General features: G+C 40.3%; 1 protein-coding gene across 1 annotated transcript in view; it reads right to left on the minus strand.

The window, feature by feature from the left end:
* P4HA2 (prolyl 4-hydroxylase subunit alpha 2) overlaps window positions 1-6,752 on the minus strand; it is a 30,509-nt gene extending 23,757 nt beyond the window's left edge. The window contains exons 1-3 of the mRNA XM_020991152.1: window positions 6,658-6,752; window positions 5,961-6,057; window positions 3,656-3,816 (exon numbers count right to left, since the gene is read on the minus strand). Coding sequence (XP_020846811.1) covers window positions 3,656-3,816; window positions 5,961-6,057; window positions 6,658-6,739 — 340 coding nt within the window. The 5' untranslated portion in view covers window positions 6,740-6,752. The remainder of the gene's footprint in view (window positions 1-3,655; window positions 3,817-5,960; window positions 6,058-6,657) is intronic.
* Window positions 6,753-22,683: the final 15,931 nt, after the last annotated feature.

Here is a 22,683-nt window from a genome sequence, read left to right on the forward strand (position 1 = left end):
TTTATCTTAAGACAGTAAAGGCTTCTCTCTCTCTCTCTCTCTCTCTCTCTCTCTCTCTCTCTCTCTCTCTCTCTCTCTCTCTCTCTCCCTCTCTCTCTCTCTCTCACACACACACACACATACACACACACACACACACACACACACACACACACACACTCAAACATATGTGAGGTTGAAAGTTCACCACCAGCCCTCACTAAGAATCAACCCAAGCAAAAGAGCAGATAAGAACAAGCTCCCCCCCAGAGGAGTTTGGGATTCAGCTTTGTCTCTTGTCCTCCTCCTAACTAGCTCATAGTCAGAAATCTCAGGAAGGGGCAGCATGTGAGGCTCTAGAAAGGCCTAGAAAAAAGGCTAGCCGAAGCTCTGGGCTGTCCGGGACCTCCCCAGTGGCATGATCCCCAAACAGGGATGAGCTCACCAGTCGCACAGATGGTGGCTAGGAACATGCAACCCTCCCCTTCCCCCCACCTCTCAGTTTGAACTGGCTCTAGCCATGGAATTTCTCAGGAAATCTTCTTACTCTGTGCTACTGGCTGGAGGAGAGGGAAAAATTCACACATGCTATTAGAACCAGGAAGGGCCTCGGCAATCATCTGAACCGAGTCCTTCATTTTAAAGATGAAGAAACCAAGAACTAGAAGTCACACCTCCTGCCTCTCTGTCCAGGGCTTTTTTGCTTTACACTAAAGCTGTCTTCTTTGCCTCAGAATGCTGGCCCTCACCCCAGGGTCCTCAAGTGACTGGCCAGGAAAGCAGGGGGGAACAGGCTTGCTGTCCTAACCCAAACTGTCTAGACAGCATGAAAAACACTGCTTGGTTTCCTCTATTCTTAATCACTGCAGCAAGGGAGAGCATGGTATAGTGGTCAGAAAGACCTGGGTTCAAATCCTGCCTCTGAAGCTTACTGGCTGTATCACCCTGAGTAAGTCATTCAATCTCTTAGTGCTTCAGGCAGCTCTTTAAGACCAGAGATTGAGGAATAGTTGCTGATCTGCAGTGTTAGAAGTCGTTTCCTCAGCAAAAGCCCCAGTGAAATTACAGATTCAGATTTTGAAAAAAAAATTGTATCTGTGTGTGTGTGTGTGTGTGTGTGTGTACATGTTTGTATATCTATAAAATCACAGGGCAGCTAGGTGGCATAGTGGATAGACTGCCAGGCCCGGAGTCAGGAAGACTCATCTTCCTGAGTTCAAATCTAGCCCAGACATTTGCTAGCTATGTGACCCTGGGCAAGTCAATTAACCCTGTTTGCCTCAGTTACCTCATCTGTAAAATGACCTAGAGAAGAAAACAGCAAACCATCCCAATAGGCTTGCCAAGAAAACTTCAAATGGGGTCACGAAGAGTCAGACACAACTAAAACAAATGAAAAACAAAATATATGAAATCATAGTAGTACTTTTTGTGGTAGCAAAGAATTTGAAACAATGTAGGTCCCCATCAATCAGGGCATGGCTGAACTGTGACACATAAATATAACTGAATAGTATTATTGAGTAAGAAATGACAAACATAAGGAATTCAGAGAAACACAGGAATTTTTGTATGAACTGACAAAGCATGAAATAAGTAAAAACAGAAGAACCACGAATATAATGACTGCAAACATAAATTAAAAGAACACTAAAAGGAAGATGAGGTCTGAGTAACTGAAAAACTAATGATGATACCAGAGAACTAGTAACGAAACTTATCTCACTCTATAGAGACTGGGGACTACAGCCAGTCAATAAACATTTATTAAGTAACTTCTATATGCCAGAAATATTGCTAAGCACCAGGGTACAAAAAAAGCCAAAAGATAATCCCTGTCCTCAAGGAGCTCACGTTCCAACAATGGAAACAACAAGCCAACAAATATGTACAAAAAAAATATATATATATATAGGATAAATAGGAAATAATTAACAACAGGAAAGGCGTCCTGTAAAAGATGAGATTTTAATTGGGACTTAAAGGAAGCTGAGGGAGATCAGGAGGCAGAGCATTCCAGGCATGGGGACAGGCAGAGAAAAGCCTGAAGCTGAGAGATGGAGTGTTTTGTTTGTACAACAGCCAGGAGGCCAGTGTCACTGGATCAAGGAGTACAAAGAGGGGAGTAAAGAGCAATAAGAATGGTGGGCAGCTAGGTGGTGTAGTGGATAGGGCTCCGGCCTTGGAGTCAGGAGGATGTGAGTTCAAATCCAGTCTCAGACACATGACACTTACTAGCTGTGTGACCCTGGGCAAGTCACTTAACCCGGATTGCCTCACCAAAAAGCAAAAAAAAAAAAGAGTAATAAGACTGGATAAGTAGAAAGAGGATAGGTTATAAAGGGTTTTGAATGCCAAAGGATTTTGTATTTCATCCTGAAGGTGATGAGAAGCCACTGTAGTTTACTAAATAAGGGTTGACCACTTTGTCACTTTAACAGCTGAATGGAAGATAGACTGGAGTGGGGAGACACCTGAGGACAGGCTGACCCACCAGAAGGCCCTTGCAATACTCCAGGTGTGAGGTGATGAGGGCCTGCACTGGGGGGGGGGGTAGTGACAATGGAGAGAAGATGGTATATATGAGAGATATTGCAAAGGTGAAATTGACAGGTCTTGCAACAGATTCAATATGCGGGGTGGAAGACAGTGAGAAGCTAAGGATGATACCTAGGTTGTGAACCTAGAAGGATGGTGTTGCCTTCTATAGTAAAAAGAGAGACAAAGAGGGATGTGGGGGTTAAGGGGAAAGAGATTCTTTTCAATTTGGGACATATTGAGTTTAAGATGGTTACTAGACATTCAGCTCAAGGCATCTGAAAGGCAGTTGGAGATGCAAGACTGAAGGTCAGCAGAGAGGTTAAACAAAACAGGTAAACTTGAAAATCGGCAACAGAGAGACGGTAAGAGCAGACTGCTACACACATTGTCAGACACGCTGTATTTGGTTGTTTTTGCTTAACTGTTTGTTACAAGACATAGTTTGATTCTGGGGGGCATTTGAAGAAATATCTGTGTTACAAAAAACATGCATCAAGAATTTTTAAAATACATAAAATTGGCCAAATTTTAAAATTGTATATGCCCTGCAAACCCAAATTTAAAAAAATAGCAGAATCTAGTGAGAAGAGCGCATGGCTAGAAGTGGGGGAGCAAAGTTCCATGATCTGTGCATCTAGACTGAAATAAGTCATTTAATTTCTTTGTTAAAGGCAGACAGTAACTCCTCTCTTACCTTCTTCATAGAGTATTGTGAGAATACCATGAGAGCACAGAAAACATTCTAAAAACAAAATCACTAGAGACACACAAGGAGTTAGGATTCTATGTTACATACTATGTTTAAATATTAATGAGAGAGACAAGTGACCTGTTCCACCACATCTCTTTGCCGTGGTCTTGAATGTCCTTTCACTTTACCTAATCCTGGGGCTCCTCTGACCAACAAGGCCCTTGTCAATGTTCCAAACTCTATTAGACTATGAACTTCCTGAGGTCAGGAACAACATCTTACTTTTTTCTATATTCCCTTCACTGCCAGTCCCAAGACTGCAGAGTAGGTGTGTAACAAACGTTTGTTGAATAAACAAATACACGGCATCATACTAGATGTACAATACAATCTATTTGTATCTCTGTCACACACACACACACACACACACACACACTTCTCTGCCACTCAGCTCCTGTAAGCTATCCTGTAAGACCATGCTCTCCAGAGCTGGCCAATCTGTATTTAGGCGCTTCACCAGCTTGTAGGCATTTACTGGGTGAGACAGGTAGCCCTCAGGATCAGAGGTTGACTTGCTTGTCAAAATATCCATTTTTTCAGCCCAGCTAGATGGAGAGGGAGACACAGGAAAGATAATTTTTCCCCTTAAATTCAAACAGACTGTCTTTCCAATCCTGTCCATTTTCACCATATTAGATGGACTGATTACCCACTCAGGCACTGAAAAGTCAGACTGACAACCTGGAATATCGTGTCCACGTCCAGGCATCAAGTTTTAAGAGAAACATCGATGATGGAAAATGTCCAGAGGAAGTGACGAAAGATGGAAAGAGGATTCAAACATCTGAAGTAAGTGGGGACGTTTAATTTATAAAATAGATAACTGATAGAAGACAGGGTAGCCATCTTCAGACATCTGAAAGGTTATGATATGGAAGGAGAAAATTTGCCCCAAAGAACAAAGGGCTGAAATCACAGAGAGGCAGATTCTGTGTGTGTGCATATGTGTCTGTTAAATGTCAGGTTAGGTACGTCATTGTTCAGTCATGGTTCAGTCACAGCTGACTCTTCAGGGCCCATTTTTGGGTTGGTTGGTTTGGTTTTTTGGGGGGTTTTTTGGGTTTTTTTGTGTTGTTGTTTGTTTCTTTTGCATCCTAGGTATAACAAGCTTAAGAGCCCTGTATACTGTAGAAGCTGGGAAAGGTTTCATGAATAAGATAAAGCTTGAAGTTGACTCTTCAAGAAAAAGTAAGATCCTGACAACTGAAAAGGAGTAGGAAACACATTCCAAGCTAGGGGTATAGCACAGGCAAAGGGGGAAGGAATCAGGCACAGGGTGGGAAACAGACTTCAGAGGGCCTAGAAAGTCTTCCAGGAATGACTGAAAATAAACTGAGGCATATGAATGCAATTGTGCCACAAAAAGTTTACAAAGAAGGGTAGGGCTGAGGGGAATACAAAGAAAATGACAGATCAGCAGACCCAGAATACCCATAAACTATGAATACACACACACACACACACACACACACACACAAACAGGATTGGGAAGACAGTAATATACGTGTGTGTGTGTGTGTGTGTGTGTGTGTGTGAGTGTGTATTACTGTCTTCCCAATCCTACTCATTTCCACCAGATTCAAAGGGATTTGTTTACCCACTCAGGAGAAAACTTGCCCCAAAGAGCAAAAGATGAAGAAGTTGCCGAGAGGAAGATAACATGGGTGTATGTGTATACACATTTGCACACATACCCCCTATATATACACATATATGTATGTACACACATATATAAACACATATATCTGTGTGTGTATACATATACAATATATATTTATATATATTAATACTGTATACATGTGTGTGTGTATGATGTGTATACCATGTACCCCATACACACACACACACAGACACAAACACGCATACAGATACCAGGTGGGAACACAGTATGTTCGTCTATCATAGATTTCACATTGGATAAGATCATCTAGTCAAAACACCTTACTTTATAGATGAAGAATCTGAGACCCAAAGGGCTTAAGGGGCTTGCCAAAGGTCACAAGGATAGTATCAAAGTTCAAATAATGGCTCTGCCACTTTATTCTGACTCTAAATTCACCACTCTTCCCACATTCTCCCTATGTGATATGTTTACTAATACATTTGATTTTACTTTGGCAATAATATTTTTTCCTTTCTCTCCCATCTAACTGAGATACAAATAGTTTGAATGGGGCGGGGGGTGTCGCTTGGAGAGTTACCACATTTGGCCTTTGAGTTTATGGTAATAATAATTTTTTGTCTCAGTCCAGCTTAACTGCTCCCCCGTCCCAGCTGCCCCTCCGAACCCCCCAAACCTGTTTTATGTTTTTCTGTTTCCATACCTTTAACTTTCATCATTTCCTATGCTTGACCCTAACTCACACCTCTTATGTGAAGTTTTCCATCATGTCCCAGTCAGGAAATATATCTCCTTCCCTGGAACTCAAAGTTTCTCATCGATATCTTATGCTCCTGATTTCTATTTGCAATAAGTTATTTACGCCTTTGTTCATTCATGGCCAGGGCTCTAGCAGATGAATCAGAATCTACTTGCAGATAAATGTCTCACTAGCCAGCTCAGTGGCACCACCACTTCACCAAAGTGTAAACCCCCTAATGCAAGAACTGAGTCTCATTCATCCTATGTTCCCAAGAACCCAGCCAGCAGACAGTAAGTGTTTAATAAATGTTTAATGAAGAAATGTACCTTTTAATCTTGAAGAGTCTGGCTTCTTCTGCTCTGATATATTCTTTCAGAGACTGAACTAGGTCTTTCTCTGCATAAATCAAGTCTGTCATCTGTCCTGAGGGGTGAGAATTAAAAAATAAATAACTTTAGAGCCAACTCTAGCTCTGACCTTAGGCACCTAAGTAACTGAAGGTATGTCTGAGTGGACCAGCAAAGAGCCAACTTAAACAGGGATGCCAGAGTTGTAGAAAAGAAGTATCAAATACAGTGCCCACTGGGCATTGTAGGCCCACAAGTGGAGCCTGAACTAGATTAAAATATAATTGAAAAATATTTAATAAGATAAAAATACAACAAAACATAGATAATGGTAATTTGTGGCTTTCTAAGTCAATATGTAGCCCATGAGGATTCTTACATATGGCTTAGCAGCCTGTTTCTATTTGATTTTGCTAATAATGTAGCTATCTAAAGAGACCTTCTGACTCAGGCCTCTGCTGCAAGCTCAGCCCACCCCTAGACCCTTTAGTGATACATGGAATGTCATCCAGTCTTCAAAGCCCCACCCTCTGATGGTCCTATCCAAGAGTAAATGTGATAGAAACTCGTCAGTCCTCCCATCCCAATCCAACAAAGAGCCAGGACTCTGGCTGGACCTAAAAGGAGAGGGCCGGTCCTGAAGTTAACATTCGAGATTGCTCAGACTAGAGTATACCAATTGAGGTGAAGAATTCAGCCCATGTGCAGTGCAGGATACTGATCCAGGCCAGCAGCAAGGAGGAGACACAAGGCTTCATGGTCACAGATGTCAGTCTGTAAGACAGTTAAACAAGACCGGCATTAGCATGAGGCCGCCAGAGCAATATGGTGAGACGAGTATGCAGAGTTACACACATAGTCACATTCAAATGGAAAACTCGAATTATTAATGAGAATTATTTAGCATCATGCCTTATTTTGACATGTAGAGAAACTGAGATCCAGAAGGAAGCAGTGATTTGGTCATTCGTTATACAAAAATTCAACAGAAATTCAAATACACTGGCCTTCAAGTCAGGAAGTCACGGGAACACTCTATGAGCAAATAACAAATAGTACAGTGCTTTGTGAAGGAGTGCCTGGAACTGCTTTCCTGTCATCTTCAGGGCTCAGTCAGCAGTTTACACAACTGTAAACAGGCCTAATCACTGAATGGGCGTTGCCTCAGTCAAAGTGAAAACTCAAGCTTAAAACCTTAGCTTAAAAAGGCCAACGTCTCCCACTGCATCCTGGGCCATCTCCAGTCGTCCTGATCAATATCTGGCCACTGGACCCCATGGCTCCTGAGGAGAAAGTAAGGCTGGTGACTTTGCATAGCCCTTCCTCACTTAAATCCAATTCAATTGCAAGTCATGGCATCACTTCCCTGATGTCATGGTCCTCTCCAGGAACAAAGGACAAATCACTACCACAGCAGTTATATGCAGATGAACGTCTCACCAGCCCCCTCAGTGGTGTCAAAGTTCTCCTTAGACAATGGGAGCTCATTTACTCATCTTTGGGTCTCTGCCCCCAAGCAATAAGCAGCAGAGGGAACATATTCAGGTGAGACGTGGTTGTGGCAGAAGCGCATCTTGGCCTTACCAAGAAAAACACATCTGGGCAGCAGCGAATAGTCTGAGCAGGAGGAAGAATAAGAAGCCAGGAGACTCTAGATAAAACTTGAGAGGTCCTAATAAGCTCTCTCATTTTTTAGATTTATATCCCAAGCATTTAGCATAAAATAAATGCTTGTTGATTGGTTCAGCTGAATCACCCAAAGAAAAACTGAAGATTCTTCAGCAAATCAAACCATGGTTTCAGTCTAACTCCCCAGATCTTTCAATGAATGGAGAGGAAAGAACAGAATCTATGAGCATTAATTCTTGCTCAGTCTCATTTAGCTAAGATCCTCTCCAAGCAAGAAATGTCCAAGGAAGAGTCAGTTATTATGTGTATTGCCTGGGGCAATTTGCTTAATAATAATGATGATGATGCTGATAATAATTAGTATTTAAATAGGGCTTTAAGGTTTACAGAGTGCTTTACATATATTAACTCATTTGAGCCTCAGTTTTTCTTATCAATAAAATTACAAGGTCAGACTAGGCTAAGGTCCCTTCAAATTTATCTGATTTATGATAAAACAGCATTAAGGAAGATAAGGAAAGACTCCTTTTACAAGGCCAGATTTTAGCTGGGACTTGAAGGAAGACAGAAAACAAAAGAGATGGAATTGAGGAGAGAAAGAATTCCAGCCATGGGGACAGCCAGTGAAAATATCCAATTGGGAATCAGAGAACTGTGTGTGAGGAATAGCAAGAAGGCCGATGTCACCAGATTTCAGAGGACATGGAAGGGATTAAGGGGAAAGACTAGAAAAGTAGGAAGGGGTCAAGTTATGAAGTGCTTTAAAAGCTGGAGAATTGGGTGCCAAGATGGTGGAGTGAGAAAGGAACCCTCTGAAGCCCTCCCAAATTCGCCTCCAGACAACTAGAAAACCACCTCAGAATTAGTCTAGGAGCAGAGAAGCAGCTTACCAGCCCAGCAGAAAAGGTCTGTCTCACTGGGGTGGGAGGGGAGCGAGGTCCAAGAGCAGCAGCAGCAGCAGCATTAGTAGCCAGCCTCACAGCAGGGGACCTGCAGCAAGGCTCCAAGCCTAAGGCAATCCATTCCACCCACCTGCAAGCCACCAGCCCCCTAGACAATTGACTACTATTCCCAGCACACCAAGGCCCTACCCCAGCAACTCCACCCCCAGCACAAACCCCCAGGGAGGCTCTGACCCCCATTGCTAAAGAGTACTGAAGCCCTGCCCTGGGGCTGGACAACAGCCAGACCCTGCCCCTGAGGCCTACCAGAAGAGAGACCCTGTTTCCATAGCAACCGCTTGCAGGCCCCCACACCTGGAGCAGACCAGCAACAAAATCCTTCCTTCAGGGCCAGCCAGCAGAAAGACTCAGTTACCATAGCAAACCAGCAGCAAAGCCCCATTCTTGGAGCAGGCCAGCAGCTAAACCCACATTCGGGGAATGCCAATAAAGAGGCCCCACTCCCCAGTACAAGCCAGAAGGGAAGTCTACCCCTCTAGCAAAAGCAACCAGCTAAGCCTTGAAGCCCAGTAAGAAGCTGGCAGTATGACCCAGAGCCCCAGAACAAAAACCCTGGGAAGGTGTAGAACCAGAGTCCAACTCTCACATAAAAACCCCAAATCACAAAAAAGGCAAAAAAAATAAGAAAAAAAAAAAGGTTGATCATAGAAAGTTGCTATGGTGATAGGAGGATCAAGGCATAAACTTAGAAAAGGACAATAGTGTCAAAATGGCCACATGTAAAGCCTCAAAGAAAAGATGTAATTTGGTCTCGGGCACAAAAAGAATTCCTGGAAGAACTTAAAAAGAATTTTAAAAAGCAAATTAGAAAAGTAGGAGAAAGATTGGGAAAAGAAATGAGAGTGATGCAAGAGAATCATGGGGAAAAATACATAAAAATTTACTGAGGAAAATAACTCTCTAAAAAATAGAATTGGCAAATGGAAAAGGAAGAACAAAAGCTCACTAAAGAAAATAATTTCTTAAAAACTAGGATTGAACAAGTGGAAACTAATGACTCTATGAGACATCAAGATATGATAAAATAAAATTTTTAAAAAGTAAAAAAAAAAATAGAAGAAAATATGGAATTTCTTATTGGAAAAACAACTGACCTAGGAAATAGATCCGGGAGAACTAATATAAGAATTATTGGACTACCTGAAAGCCATGATGAAAAAAAAAAAAGGCCTGAAAAACATCTTTTAATAAATTATCAGGGGAAACTAGGTGGCGCAGTGGATAAAGCACCAGCCCTGAAGTCAGGAGTACCTGAGTTCAAATCCGGCCTTAGACCAAACACTTGACACTTACTAGCTGTGTGACCCTGGGCAAGTCACTTAACCCCAATTGCCTAAAAAAAAAAATCATAAAAGAAATTATCAAAGAAAAGTGCCCTGATATATTAGAACCAGAGGACAAAATAGAATTGAAAGAATCCACTGATCACTGCCTGAAAGAGATCTCAAAATAAAAACTACCAGGAACATCATAGCCAAATTTCAGAGCCCACAGATCAAAGAGAAAGTATTGCAAGCAGCCAAAAAGAAACGATTCAAATACTGTAGAGCTATAGTCAGGATTACACAGGATTTGGCAGCTTCCACATTAAAGAACCAGAGGGCTTAGAATCTGATTTGCCTTGGAAAGCAAAGGAGTTAGAATTACAACCAAGAATCATCTACCCAGCAAAACTGAATATAATCTTTCAGGGGGAAAAACTATTGACATTTAACAAAATAGAGGACTTTCAAGCATTTCTAATTAAAAGACAAGAGTTGAATAAAAATTGACTTCCAAATGAGACTCAAGGGAAACATAAAAAGGTTAAAAAAAAGAAACAAGAAAAAGGTTCAATGAGGTTAAACAGTCTATTTTTATATAGGGCAAAATAATATTTGTAACTCTTAACTTTATTACTATAAGAGCAATTAGAAAGAGTCTATGTAAACAGAGGGTGTGGATATAAGGTGATTTTTGATGGGATAATACCCCCCCAAAAAAAACAAAATAAAGGAGAAAGAAAATTGCACTGGAAGAAGAAGGAGTGGAGGAGATTGAACAGAGCAAAATATCTCACATAAAAAAGGCATGAAAGAGCTATTATAGTGGAGGGGAGAACAGGGGCAGGGGATGGCAGACAAAGCTTAAAACTTACTCTCAAAATTGGCTGAAAGAGGGAATGACCTACACACTCAATTAGATATAGAAATCTATCTTACCCTGTAAGGAAGTAAAAAGGGACAGGGATAATAGAAGGGGGAGGAGGACTGATAAAAGTGAGGGTATATTGGGGGAGGCAGTGATCAGAAGTAAAACACTTGTAAGGAGAGAAGGGGGGGGATAAACAAGTGAAAAATAACAGGGAGTGAAATACAGTTATCCTAACTATAAATGTGAAGGGGGTGAACTCACCCATAAAATGGAAGTGGATAGCAGAATGGATTAAAAACCAGAATCCTACAATATGTTGTTGACAAGAAACACATTTGAAGCAGACAGATACCTGAAGCAGAATCTATTATGCTTCAACTGAAGCAAAGAAAGCAGGGGTAGCAATTATTATCTCAGACAAAGCAAAAATAGATCTAATTTAAAGAGATAAAGAAGGAAACTATATCTTGCTGAAAGGTACCATACACAATAAAGTCATACCAAACATATATGCACCAAATGGTATAGCACCTAAATTTTTGAAAAGGAAGTTGAATGAGTTAGAAGAGGAAATAGATAAAACTATGCTATTGGGGAACCTCAACTTCCGCCTCTCAGAACTAGATAAATCTAACCAAAAATATAAACAAGGAAAAAATTAAGGAGGTGAATAAAATTCTGGAAAAGTTAAGATATGATAGATCTCTGGAGAAAATTGAATGGGACTAGAAAGAAATATGCCTTTTTCTCAGCAGTACATGGCACCTACATAAAACTGACCATGTATTAAGACATAAAAACCTCACAACCAAATGCAGAAAAGTAGAAATAGTAAACATAACCTTTTCAGATCATAATGCAATAAAAATTACATTCAGTAATGGAGATTATTATAAAGAGAGATTAAAAATTAATAGAAATTAAGTAATCTAATCCTAAAAAACAGGTGGGTCAAAGAACAAATCACAGAAACAAATGATAATTTCATTTAAAAATATGACAACAATAAGACAATATACCAAAATTTATGGGATGCAGCCAAAGCAGTACTTACAGGAAAATTTCCATCTCTAATTGCTTACATCAATAAAATAGAGAAAAAGCAGATCAATGAATTAGGTGTGCAACTAAAAAAAAAACTACAAAAAGAACAAATTGGAAATCCTGAAAATCAAAGGAGAGACTAATAAAATTGAAAGTAAAAAAAAAACCCATTGAACTAATTATCACCTCTATTATCTAATATTGCACTAGAAATATTAGCTTGGCAATGAAAGAAGAAAAAGAAATTAAAGAAATTAGAATAGGCAATGAGGAAATAAAACTATCATTCTTTGCAGATGGTTTGATGATATAGTCAGAAAATCTTAGAGAATCAACTAAAAAACTACTTGAAATTATTAACAACTTTAGCAAACTTGCAGAATACAAAATAAATCCACATAAATCATCAGCATTTCTATATATTACCAACAAAGTCCAGCAGCAAGAGATAGAAAGAGAAATTCTATTTAAAATAACTGTAGATAATACAAAATACGTGGGAGTCTGCCTGCCAAGACAAACCCAGGAACTATATGAACACAAGTATAAAACATTTTTCACACAAATAAAGTCAGATCTAAACAACTGGAAAAATACTAATTACTCATGGGTAGGCCAAACCAATATAATAAAAATGATAATGCTACCTACATTAATCTACTTATTCAGTGCCATACCAATCAAACTATCAACAGATTGTTTTATAGAGCTAGAAAAAATAATAACAAAATTCATCTGGAAGAACAAAAGTTCAAAGATACGAAGGGAATCAACTTTAAAAAATGTGACAGAATGTAATCTAGCCATACCAGATTTCAAATTGTATTATAAAGCAGTAATTATCAAAACAATCTGGTACTGGCTAAGGAACAGTGGAAGATCAGTGGAACAGATTAGGTGCAAATTACATTATAGTGATTGACCATAGTAATCTTGTATATGATAAACCCAAAGATCCAAGCTGTTGGAACAAAAACCTCATTATTTGACAAAAACTGCGGGGAAAACTGGAAAACAGTATGGCAGAAATTACATACAGACCAACATCTCACACTGTACACCAAAATATGTTCAAAATGGGAAGATGATTTACACATAAAGTAAATTAAGAGAACATGGAATAGTTTATCTGCCTGATTTGTGGATAAGGAAAGAATCTAGGACTAAACAAGAGAGCACTACAATATGTAAAATAGATAATTTTGATTCTATAAAATTAAAACTTTTTTGCATAAACAAAACCAATGCTATCAAAATTATAAGGAAAGCAGAAAACGGAAAAAAATTTTACAACAAGTATCTCTAATAAAAGCCTTATTTCTCAAATATGTAGAGAACCGAGTCAAATTTATAAAAATATGAGTCATTCCCAAATTGAAAAATGATCAAAGGATATGAACTGGCAGTTTTCAGACAAAGAAATCAAAGCTATCTACAGTCATATGAAAAAATGCTCTCAATCACTATTGATCAGAGAAATGCAAATTAAAACAACTCTGAAGTATCACCTCACACCTATCAGAGTGGCAAATATGACAAAAAAAGGAAAACACTGGAAGTTGGAGGGGATGTGGGAAAACTGGGACACTGATGCACTGCTGGTGGAATTGTGAGCTGATCCAACGTTTCTGGAGAGCAATTTGGAACTATGCCAAAGCCATAAAACTGTGCATACCCTTTGATCTGGCAATACCACTGCTAGGTCTATATCCCAAAGACATCCAAAAAAAGGGGAAAAGGACCTATTTTACAAAAATATTTATAGCAGCTCTTCTTGTGGTGGCAAAGAATTAGAAATTGAGAGGATGCCCATCAACTGGGGAATGGCTAAACAAGCCATGGTATATGGAAGCAATAGTGATGGAACACTATTGTGCTATAAGAAATGATGAGCTAGATGCTCTCAGAAAAACTTGGAAAGACTTACATGAACTGATGCATAGTGAAGTGAACAGAACCAGGAGAACATTATACATAGTAAAACCAATACTGTTCAATGAAGAATTGTAAATGACTTAGCTACTCTCAGCAATACAATTATCCAAGACAATCCCAAAGGACTAATGATGAAGCATACTATCTGCCTCCAGAAAAGAACGGATATTCACTGAATACACACTGAAGCAAGCTATTTCGCACTTCTTTCCTTTCATTTTTTTTTCTCTTATTCGAAGCTTCTTATACAAAATGACTCAAAAGCAAATGTTGTACATACTTACACATGTATAACCTATATCTGATTGCTTAGTCTCAGCAAGGGGGAGAGGGATAGAATTTGGAACTCAAGACTTCAAATAAAGATGTTTTCAAAAACTGAAAAATAAGACAAAGGATTTTATAATTTATTGAATAAGTAGGGAGGTGACATGGTCCGATCTGCACTTTAGCCAAAGGGAGCTCTGAATCATCTTCTTGTGACCTTGGACAGGTCATTTCCAGTTAATCAATCCACAAGCACATATTAAGTACCTACTATGCTCCAGACACAATGCTGGGGTTCATGAGATGAAGACATAAAGAGTCTCTCGTCCTTAAGGAGCTTACATTCCATAAGGGGAGACAGAATATACACATGTTAGTGAGTCAACATGCATTTATTGAGGGCCTAATGCCTGCCAGGTGCTGTGCATACAAAGAAAGGCAAAAACAGAGTCTCTGCCCTCAAAAAGCTTATGTTCTACAGAGTGAGAGAGCATGTAAACAACTAGGTAGACAAGAAGACAAATTCAGAATTAAAGAAAGGGATTCTGAGAGGAGAAGGCATTAGCACCTAAGGGAATGAGGAACCCAAAACAAATACACACATTGGCAACAGGCAATCACAACTTCATGAGACTTAGGTGAAAACCAGGTTTATCACAAGAGAAATGAACATGCATATGACACCCAAAGGGTTCTCAGTTCTTATAGAAGTTTGCATTTTTGTAATAGCAGGACAAAGGGAACAGGGGATACCAGGGAGGGGTGTGACATGCGAGGGGAAACAATGCAGCAATGGTGGAGGAAGAAGCTGATGGCAAAAGCCATCACCAAAAGTTACCTTGGGAACTGCTAGATTATGAAGATCAGAGGGTCTGTTTATCTGCAAAGGATCTCAGCTGCACAAGCATTATCCCAGCCTAGCCGAGACTGACTGGTGCCTATTTTGCCTCCCAGGGACACACAGGGAGTCCAGCTTGGGGGGCAACAACAAATTATGTCAGCTCAGGGGGAGCTTCTTCCTTGACATTTCAGGACCTCCTGCAAGCTCTATATCCCATGTTTCTGGAAAAAAAACGGCAACTCAAAAAGACAAGTTCGGGGATCCCTTAACAACATGTATAAGAAATAAAAAGCAATTCAGAGGCACTAGTAAGTGGGAGAGATTCAGGAAAGGACCAATATAGAAAGCAGTTACTGAGCTGAGCTTTGAAGAGAACTAGGCATTTTAAGAGGTAGAAATGAAGGAATGCATTCTAGTCATAGGGGACAACCTGTGAGGTCTCTGTGCACATACACAGACGTAGCTGGAATATCAAGTGTAAGGAATAACAAGGCCAGTCTGGCTGGACAAAATGCCTTGCTTCTCTAATGAAAAATAACAGGGTTCCTCTGGAGGTTTCATTCTGTTCCAGAAAATATCTTTAATATCCTTTAAATTCTGGTTATGAACTTAATATTAACAAATTTGTAAACATTTCAATATTCAAAGGATAATAAAAAGGGGGATTGTATATGGAACTTCTTTTATATGCAGTTTGTCTTTTCCTCCTACTATAGAAAGCTTGGTTTTCTCTTTTTTTATACAATTCAAATTTAATCTTATAGTTCCAATGTTGTCCTGCTTTTCTGTGTCTCTTTCTAAACTTCTTACTTCATTTTTCTGCTTAATTATTTTCTTTTGTCCTATTTTTTTTCAGCATCATAATCCTCCCTCAGTATACAGTCTTTCTTACAACTCCTTTTAACCCCTGTGTCCTCCCCCCCAAAAAAGAAAGAAAGGCTCTGCTTTATGAAAAAACCAAACATGTTACCCAAAATAATCCCACACATTGGCTAAACGGAAAAACATATGGCATACTCTGTCCCTCAAGTTTATAACTTATCTGCTAAGAGGTGAGAAGTCTGGTTTATCATTAGTCTTCTGGAGGCATAATTGTTCACTGCATTGATCCCACTTCAGTCATACTATTCCTCACAGGTTTCTCTGAATTTATCCTTTTCACCATTTCTTATGGCATAATAATATTCCATTGCATTCATATATTATAATTTGTTCAGTTATTCCCAAACTCTTAGACACCCACTTTGTTTCCAGTTCTTTGCTCGAAAAAACAATGCTGCTATGAGATTTTCTTGTTATTAGATCTCATTATTAGATATTTCCGTGGGACTTGATTTACAATAGTTGGGCATTTCACAGACTTTCTGTGGTGAATAATTCCTTAGGAATTTCCTCCTCAAGGGCTAGCTGAACAAGGTGCTCTCACTCATGCAGATTTTCATGACGAACATTTTCTAGGTCTTTTTCCTGTGCAAAAAGCTCGAGTCCCAGCCAAGCCCCAGCTGCCCACCGGATTTTATTTCCCAACAGGCCTTTCTCCCCAACCAACAATGCTCTATATCATCAGCAAGGGAAACTGGAAAGCAATCAGCAAATGCTTTTACGTGCATCCATGCATGTTAACACTGTGGCACATCTGGAGCTGAACTTCACAAAACTTACTGAGCCAGTGAAAGTCCAGGGAAGGTCAGCTCAAGTCTTTCAAGTGATTCATATGAGAAAAAGGGGTTGCAATATACAATTATCCCTTCCACACTACAATATTCCCCATCATGGTTTTGATATACCATGGGTCAGCATAAGAAATTAAATGGGAAATTGGGGGGAGCTTTGCAGAAGCCAAAGGCAATACATGAAGGCCAGCAGACAACACAGAAAAAATCTTAGAAACTCAGAAGTGCATAAAATACATGTATAATATAGCCTATGACCAAATACTTAACCCAAATTTTATAACAAAGTACAGTAAACAGTGCATAAAAGAAAAAGAAAAAAATTCAGATTTCTTCCATGGTATGAAGGCAGGGCCAAAAAATTTCATGCAGATTTCCAGGTTGAGGGGCTGTCATACCCCTAACCTGCACAATGTGGAAATGATAACTGTAAAGTGACTGAAAAGCTGAGGGAAGCTTTTAGCCGACTATTTCCCCTGCTCAGTCTGGAAAGGTGATAGTTTGGGAAGGGCTGTGGTCAACAACTATACAATCACAAAGGAAATGGATAGAAAAGGGAAACACTGACTGTCACCAGACTTAGATTACAAGGACAAAGGAACTCACTGGAATCTTCACAATGTAAATTTGGAAATAACTGAAGAAAAAAAAAAAGAAAGAACTGAATGGAATTTGATACCCTTAGATGTGGTACAGCCTGAGCCAAGCATCATTAAAAGAGGTTTAGATGAATTTGTGGCTAGAGTCAATGTGGCAGTGGATAGAGAGCTTGCCTCAGAGTCAAGAAGGTCAAAATTCAAGGTCCTCCTCTGCTACATACTAACTGTGTGGCCCAAGGCAAGTCACATGACTTCTCCAGGGCCCCAGGCAACTGTCCAAGACTAAAGGTTGCAGAGCAGACACCAATCTGCATTGGCAGAGGGAGTTTTCTCACGCCAATAAAATCTCAACACACTTTCAAGGGATTCTAGGATACATGTGCTGATTCTTACTTCTGAAGCCGACAGCGGGGAAACGCTTGTACCCGCTCACTATGTCTTGTTCAGTCGGTGCCCCCGTGATATACAGACCATGATGGTGATTCAGGACAGCAAGCTAGCTAGTGAGAAAGATTCTGACGCCCCTTGCATGCACTATGGGAGTGACAGCACAGAAGCCGCAATGAACTTGAAAAAAACTCACCATCTAGTTGAACCAAGAAGAGTCACATCAGAAAGGTACTGTGTTATCATGTGCAAAATGTTAGCCTCAGAGTCAAGAAGACCCGGGCTCAAAGAGCACTTCTTCTACTTAGCTATGTCCACCTGGGCAAATCACTTTCCCTCTCTGAGCCTCAGTTTTTGCAACTGTAAAATAGGGCGAATAATACCTATGGTACCAGTATATGGGACTGTTTTCAGGTTCATATAAGATAATGTATGTAAGGAACAGGGCAGCTAGATGGTACAGTGGATAGAGTGCTGGGCCTGCAGTCGGGAAGACATTGAGTTTAAATCCAGCCTCAGACACTTATTAGCTGTGTGACCCTGGGCAAGTCACTTAACCCTCTTTGCCTCCGTTTCTTCATCTGTAAAATGAGCTGGAGAAGGAAAAGACAAACCACTGTAGCATCTTTGCCAAGAAACCCCAAATGGGGACACTAAGAGTCAGACGTGACTGAAACAAACATGTAAGGAACTTTGCTACCTTTAAAGCATTATGTAAAAGCAATATATTATCTTAAGGATGTCATTTTAATTTTTATTATGGAAACTACTTGACAACAGTGTGTAAAAGTTCATCTAACCAAGTACTAAGTGAAGTCACATAGACTCTCAGCATAGGGAATACTTGCAAAAAGGGAGATAACACTGGGAATCTTAACCATCAAAGAAGATTTCCTGGAAAAGGTAACATTTAAGCTGGACTGTGAAGGGTGTGGAGAATGTGGAGAAGCTGAAAGGAACAGGGCAAACTTTCTAGATTGGATAATAGGAGAAGAAAAGTCTGGGGTCTGGAGAGCAAAGTTAGAAGATCGAAACATGTATCTAGCAAAATATGACACAAAGTCCAGAGTGATTGGAACAAAGGAGATCCAGACAAAATACTTTAGGAATATTTGAGGACAGAGAAAATACCTTCAGGTAGAAGGAATCAAGAGTTTATTCCACGCATGGAGAATTTGAAGAGGAGAAGAGAGCGGCACAAGATCAAGGAAAAGTTAATTAAAATCTATTTGGCTATAGCACAGAGTAGGGGAAGTAGGGTGGGGTGAAAGAAGACTTGAAGGCAAATTAGAGCTAGATTATTGGGGACCTTGAATGATATTCAAAAGAATTTGTATTTTTTCTTGTAGGTGATGAGAAGCCATCGAAGGTTTTTTAAGCAGGGAAGCTACATGATAGGATCCTGTGCATTGAAGATGATTTTGCCAGCTCTGTGAAGGATGGATTAGAAAAAGGATCAACAGAGAACAAGGAAACCAGTTAAACACTGGTGGTGGAACTAGGGTGGTGGCAGTGTGAGGTGAAAGGAAAGGATGGATGAGAGTTAGATTATGGAGATAGTATCAACAGCACTCGGCAACTAATTGAATACTGGGAGTGTGGTCGGGAAGGAGAAGCAAGAGTCAAAGGTCACTCAGATTTAGAGTTTGGGCAACTGGGAAGAGGGGCAATTTAGAGAGTAAGATGATGAGCTTAGATTTAGACAGACCGAGTTAGAGGTACTAGTGTGACATTTAAATGGAGATGTCTAGTAGGCAGTTGGAAATGTGGGACTGGAGGCTGAGAGAGATCAGAACCAGAAACAGATATGGGCGTTATCTGAATAGAGGTGGTAATTTAAAGTGGTAGGATGTTGACAAGGGAGAGAGTGGAGAGAAAGGAGAGGGACACCCATATTAAACGGTCAGAGACAAGAGGATAGGGAGCTAATGAAGCAGTCAAGAGTGGTTAGAGAGAAAGGAGAACCAGAGGACTGTGGCTTACCAAGAAAGAAGAGAATATCAAGGAAAGGATGGTGAATGATGTTAAATACCACAGAAAGATTAAGTAAGATAAGGACTGAAAATCTGGATTTTAAACATCTGGTTACTTTGAAGAGAGCAGTTTTGGTAGACTGTCAACGGCTGGAATGTGCTATCTTGTTGGACCTGACTCTACCTTTGTATCTTGATTTTAGTGCCAGAGACCAGACATATTACATCTGGGGCTGTCAAATCTCCTCCTAAACAGATAGGATGGAGTCAAAGAATCAAATAATTTGAGAGTTGGAAGGAATATCAGGGGCTACTAAATTCATCTGGCCTCTACTTGAAGATTTCACCTCCAAGAAAGGAATTTACCGACTCTCAAGGCAGCCCATTTCACTTTTGGGGTAGCTCTAGGAAATTTTCCTGACATCAAACCTAAATTTGCTTCTCTACAACTTCACTAATTATTCCTAACTGCGCTCTTCGAGGGCAAAGCAGAAGAAATCTATCCCTCTTGCCACATGATAACCTTCAAAGACTTCATGCTACCATGCTCCCCTCCTCTCTCCACCTCTCCCAGCCCAAATCTTCTCTTCTTCAGGCTAAACATCTCTAGGTCCTTCCACCGATGCTCACATGACACGGACTGGAAGCCCTTCGACATCCCAGCTGGCCTTCTCTGGACACTCTTCACCTTAGCACTATCTTTTTATACCTATGGCTCCCAGAGTTTCAGCTCACGCCATAAAAGGCTGTATCTGACTATCCCCACGGAGTGGGAACCAAACGCGGCTGCCGCATATAAGACATCTGGAGGGGGGTGAGAGGGGAGCTACACATATACACCACAACTCCACCCCCGGACAGCTATAAAACACGAGTGCCATCTGTGACAGACAGGGCTTATCCACATAGCTGCAGCATGCAATATGTGCTGAAAGCTCACAGGAGCCAGTTTTCTCTACTGCTAAAACAATTCTCCCAAAGGCAAGATCAGCCTCCTATCCGCTGGCAAAAGTAATCAAACACCTATTCCTAAATACCCTAGGCACAGCTATTTGTGCAACACTTCACCTGCTCCTCTGGTTTCCCTGGATCTTCCAGGTTCCTGCTGAGATTCAAGCACAAAAAGCCCTCGCCGCTCAGCCAAAGCGCAGAAGGGTAGGTGTGCTGAAGGGGACGCTTAGGAGGCAGGGAAACCAATCGGGAAGATATTACCACAGTCCAGGCAAATGGTGACGAGAGACTAAACGCGGCCCTTCATTGACATGTATTTTTTCCTTTAAGAGAGGAGCCAGTCTCACTGGCGCCTGCCCATACTCACAACAACATACATTAAGTTTCTAATTATCATCCCACTCCTACCTCAAAGATGTTCTATGAGCAGACTCTGAATATGTCTTCCAGATGTTTCCCAGACGCATGCAATTTTTCACCACCACACCCTTCAAAACTGTACACACGCCACCACCAGCTGTCCTCCTATGGGCAAGCCTTGACTTATATGCCAATCAATCTACATGTATCAATATATGGAAAACATCCATTTCACAGATGAAATGCTCAAACATTCATCTAAATCCACAAGCATGAGTTATTTTCTTCCTGACATTCATCCCCCAAGACACACAGGTGTATGTGTGATCATGGACACACAGTGATTTCCACCTCTTACTCACCCCGTATTAAATGTGTCTAAGACCCCTTGTTTCCCAAGATGATTAGCAGAAAAAAGAAAAGAACCTACATGTTCTAAAATATTTATAGCAGCTCTTTCTGCGGTGGCAAAGAACTGGAAATTGTGAGGATGCCTGTCAATTGGGGAATGGCTGAACAAACTGTGGTATATGATCGTGATGGAATATTACTGTGCTATAAGAAATGATGAGCTCGACGATCTAAGAAAAACATGGACGTACTTGCATGAAATAATGAAGAGCTAAATTGAGCAGAACCAAAATAACATTGTACGGTGTAACAGCAATATTGCTTTAAGAACAACTTTGAATGATTAAGTCATTTTGACTATTATAAATGCCAAAATTAACTACAAAGGACATATGAAGGAAGAAGCTATCTGCATTCAGAGAAAGAACTGACAAATAGAAGTATGTATAAAACGATTTTGCACATATATATCCATATTTGTGTCTAATGGTAGCCATCTCTACGGGGTGGGGAGAAGGAAGGAAAAAAGAAAAGAAAAAAGAAAGTTACATGATAACTTTGTTATATATTTAAAAGGAATAGCAAGTTATACATAATAGATTTACATTTTCATCCACAATCATGTTTTTTTTCCCTATTCTACTATGTTATAGAAATGCTTGTTTTATTTCTTAAGTCAGAACAAAATAACTGTTTTAAAAAACAAAAGAAACAGAAACAGAGGCAGCCATGCAACGGATATGCCAAACAGGAGGCTATGAAGCCAGAACAGACTTCCAAAGGTAGTACTGGAAAAGAGCTTTTTCTCTATTTTGGACCAATTAGAATCAAAACCTGAACACAAAAGGACCAGAGTCAAATCCATCCATCATACTGTATTTTCAAACCTACCCTGTAGGAGGTGTGGCAGGGATTTTACAGAGAATAGCCTCAGAGAAGGAAGTGACTTGTCCAAGGTCATATAACGCAGAAGAGCTGGGCCTAGGACTCAAATCTCCTGACTTCCAGGCCAGGGCTCTGCCCACTGAAGGATCCTTCCATCATATCTAAGCCATTCCCTTGTTCTCCTCCTGGTAGCCAATAAGTACCATCCCTTGGTGCTCTAAATCCTGTTCCACACCAGAGAGCTAAAGATGGACAATTCTGAAAACTGGAAGGACTGATTCCACAATAGGCTTCTCCATTACAGAGCACATGTCCAGTAGGTAAGGGCAACATTCACAAGTATGTTTTCAGTGGCAGTCACTGGGCAGCCGGACAGCTCAGGTCACCCCCATGAGCAGCTTTGAACCATCCCAGATGTTAGATGAGTCAGGAAGAACATCTGAGGTCCTGTAGATGCAAGAATGATCCCTAATTTCAAGAACTCAGCAGGAAAGATCTAATTACCTTTGGTAATTATTTGAGGCTGATTGGTACAGTTTAGAAAGGACCCTGGAATCAGAAGACTGAAATTCAAATACTGTCTGTGACAATTACTGTATGACCTTGGGAATATCACTTAACCTCAGTCTCCTCATCTGTAAAATGAAGAGGGTTGAATTAGATGGTCTCTGAGGTTCAATCCATCTGTAGATCCATGACCTTCATGGTCTTT

The sequence above is a fragment of the Phascolarctos cinereus genome, unplaced genomic scaffold (genome assembly GCF_003287225.1).
Source record: "Phascolarctos cinereus isolate Bilbo 61053 unplaced genomic scaffold, phaCin_HiC Scaffold_2;HRSCAF=192, whole genome shotgun sequence".
NCBI lineage: Eukaryota > Metazoa > Chordata > Mammalia > Diprotodontia > Phascolarctidae > Phascolarctos > Phascolarctos cinereus.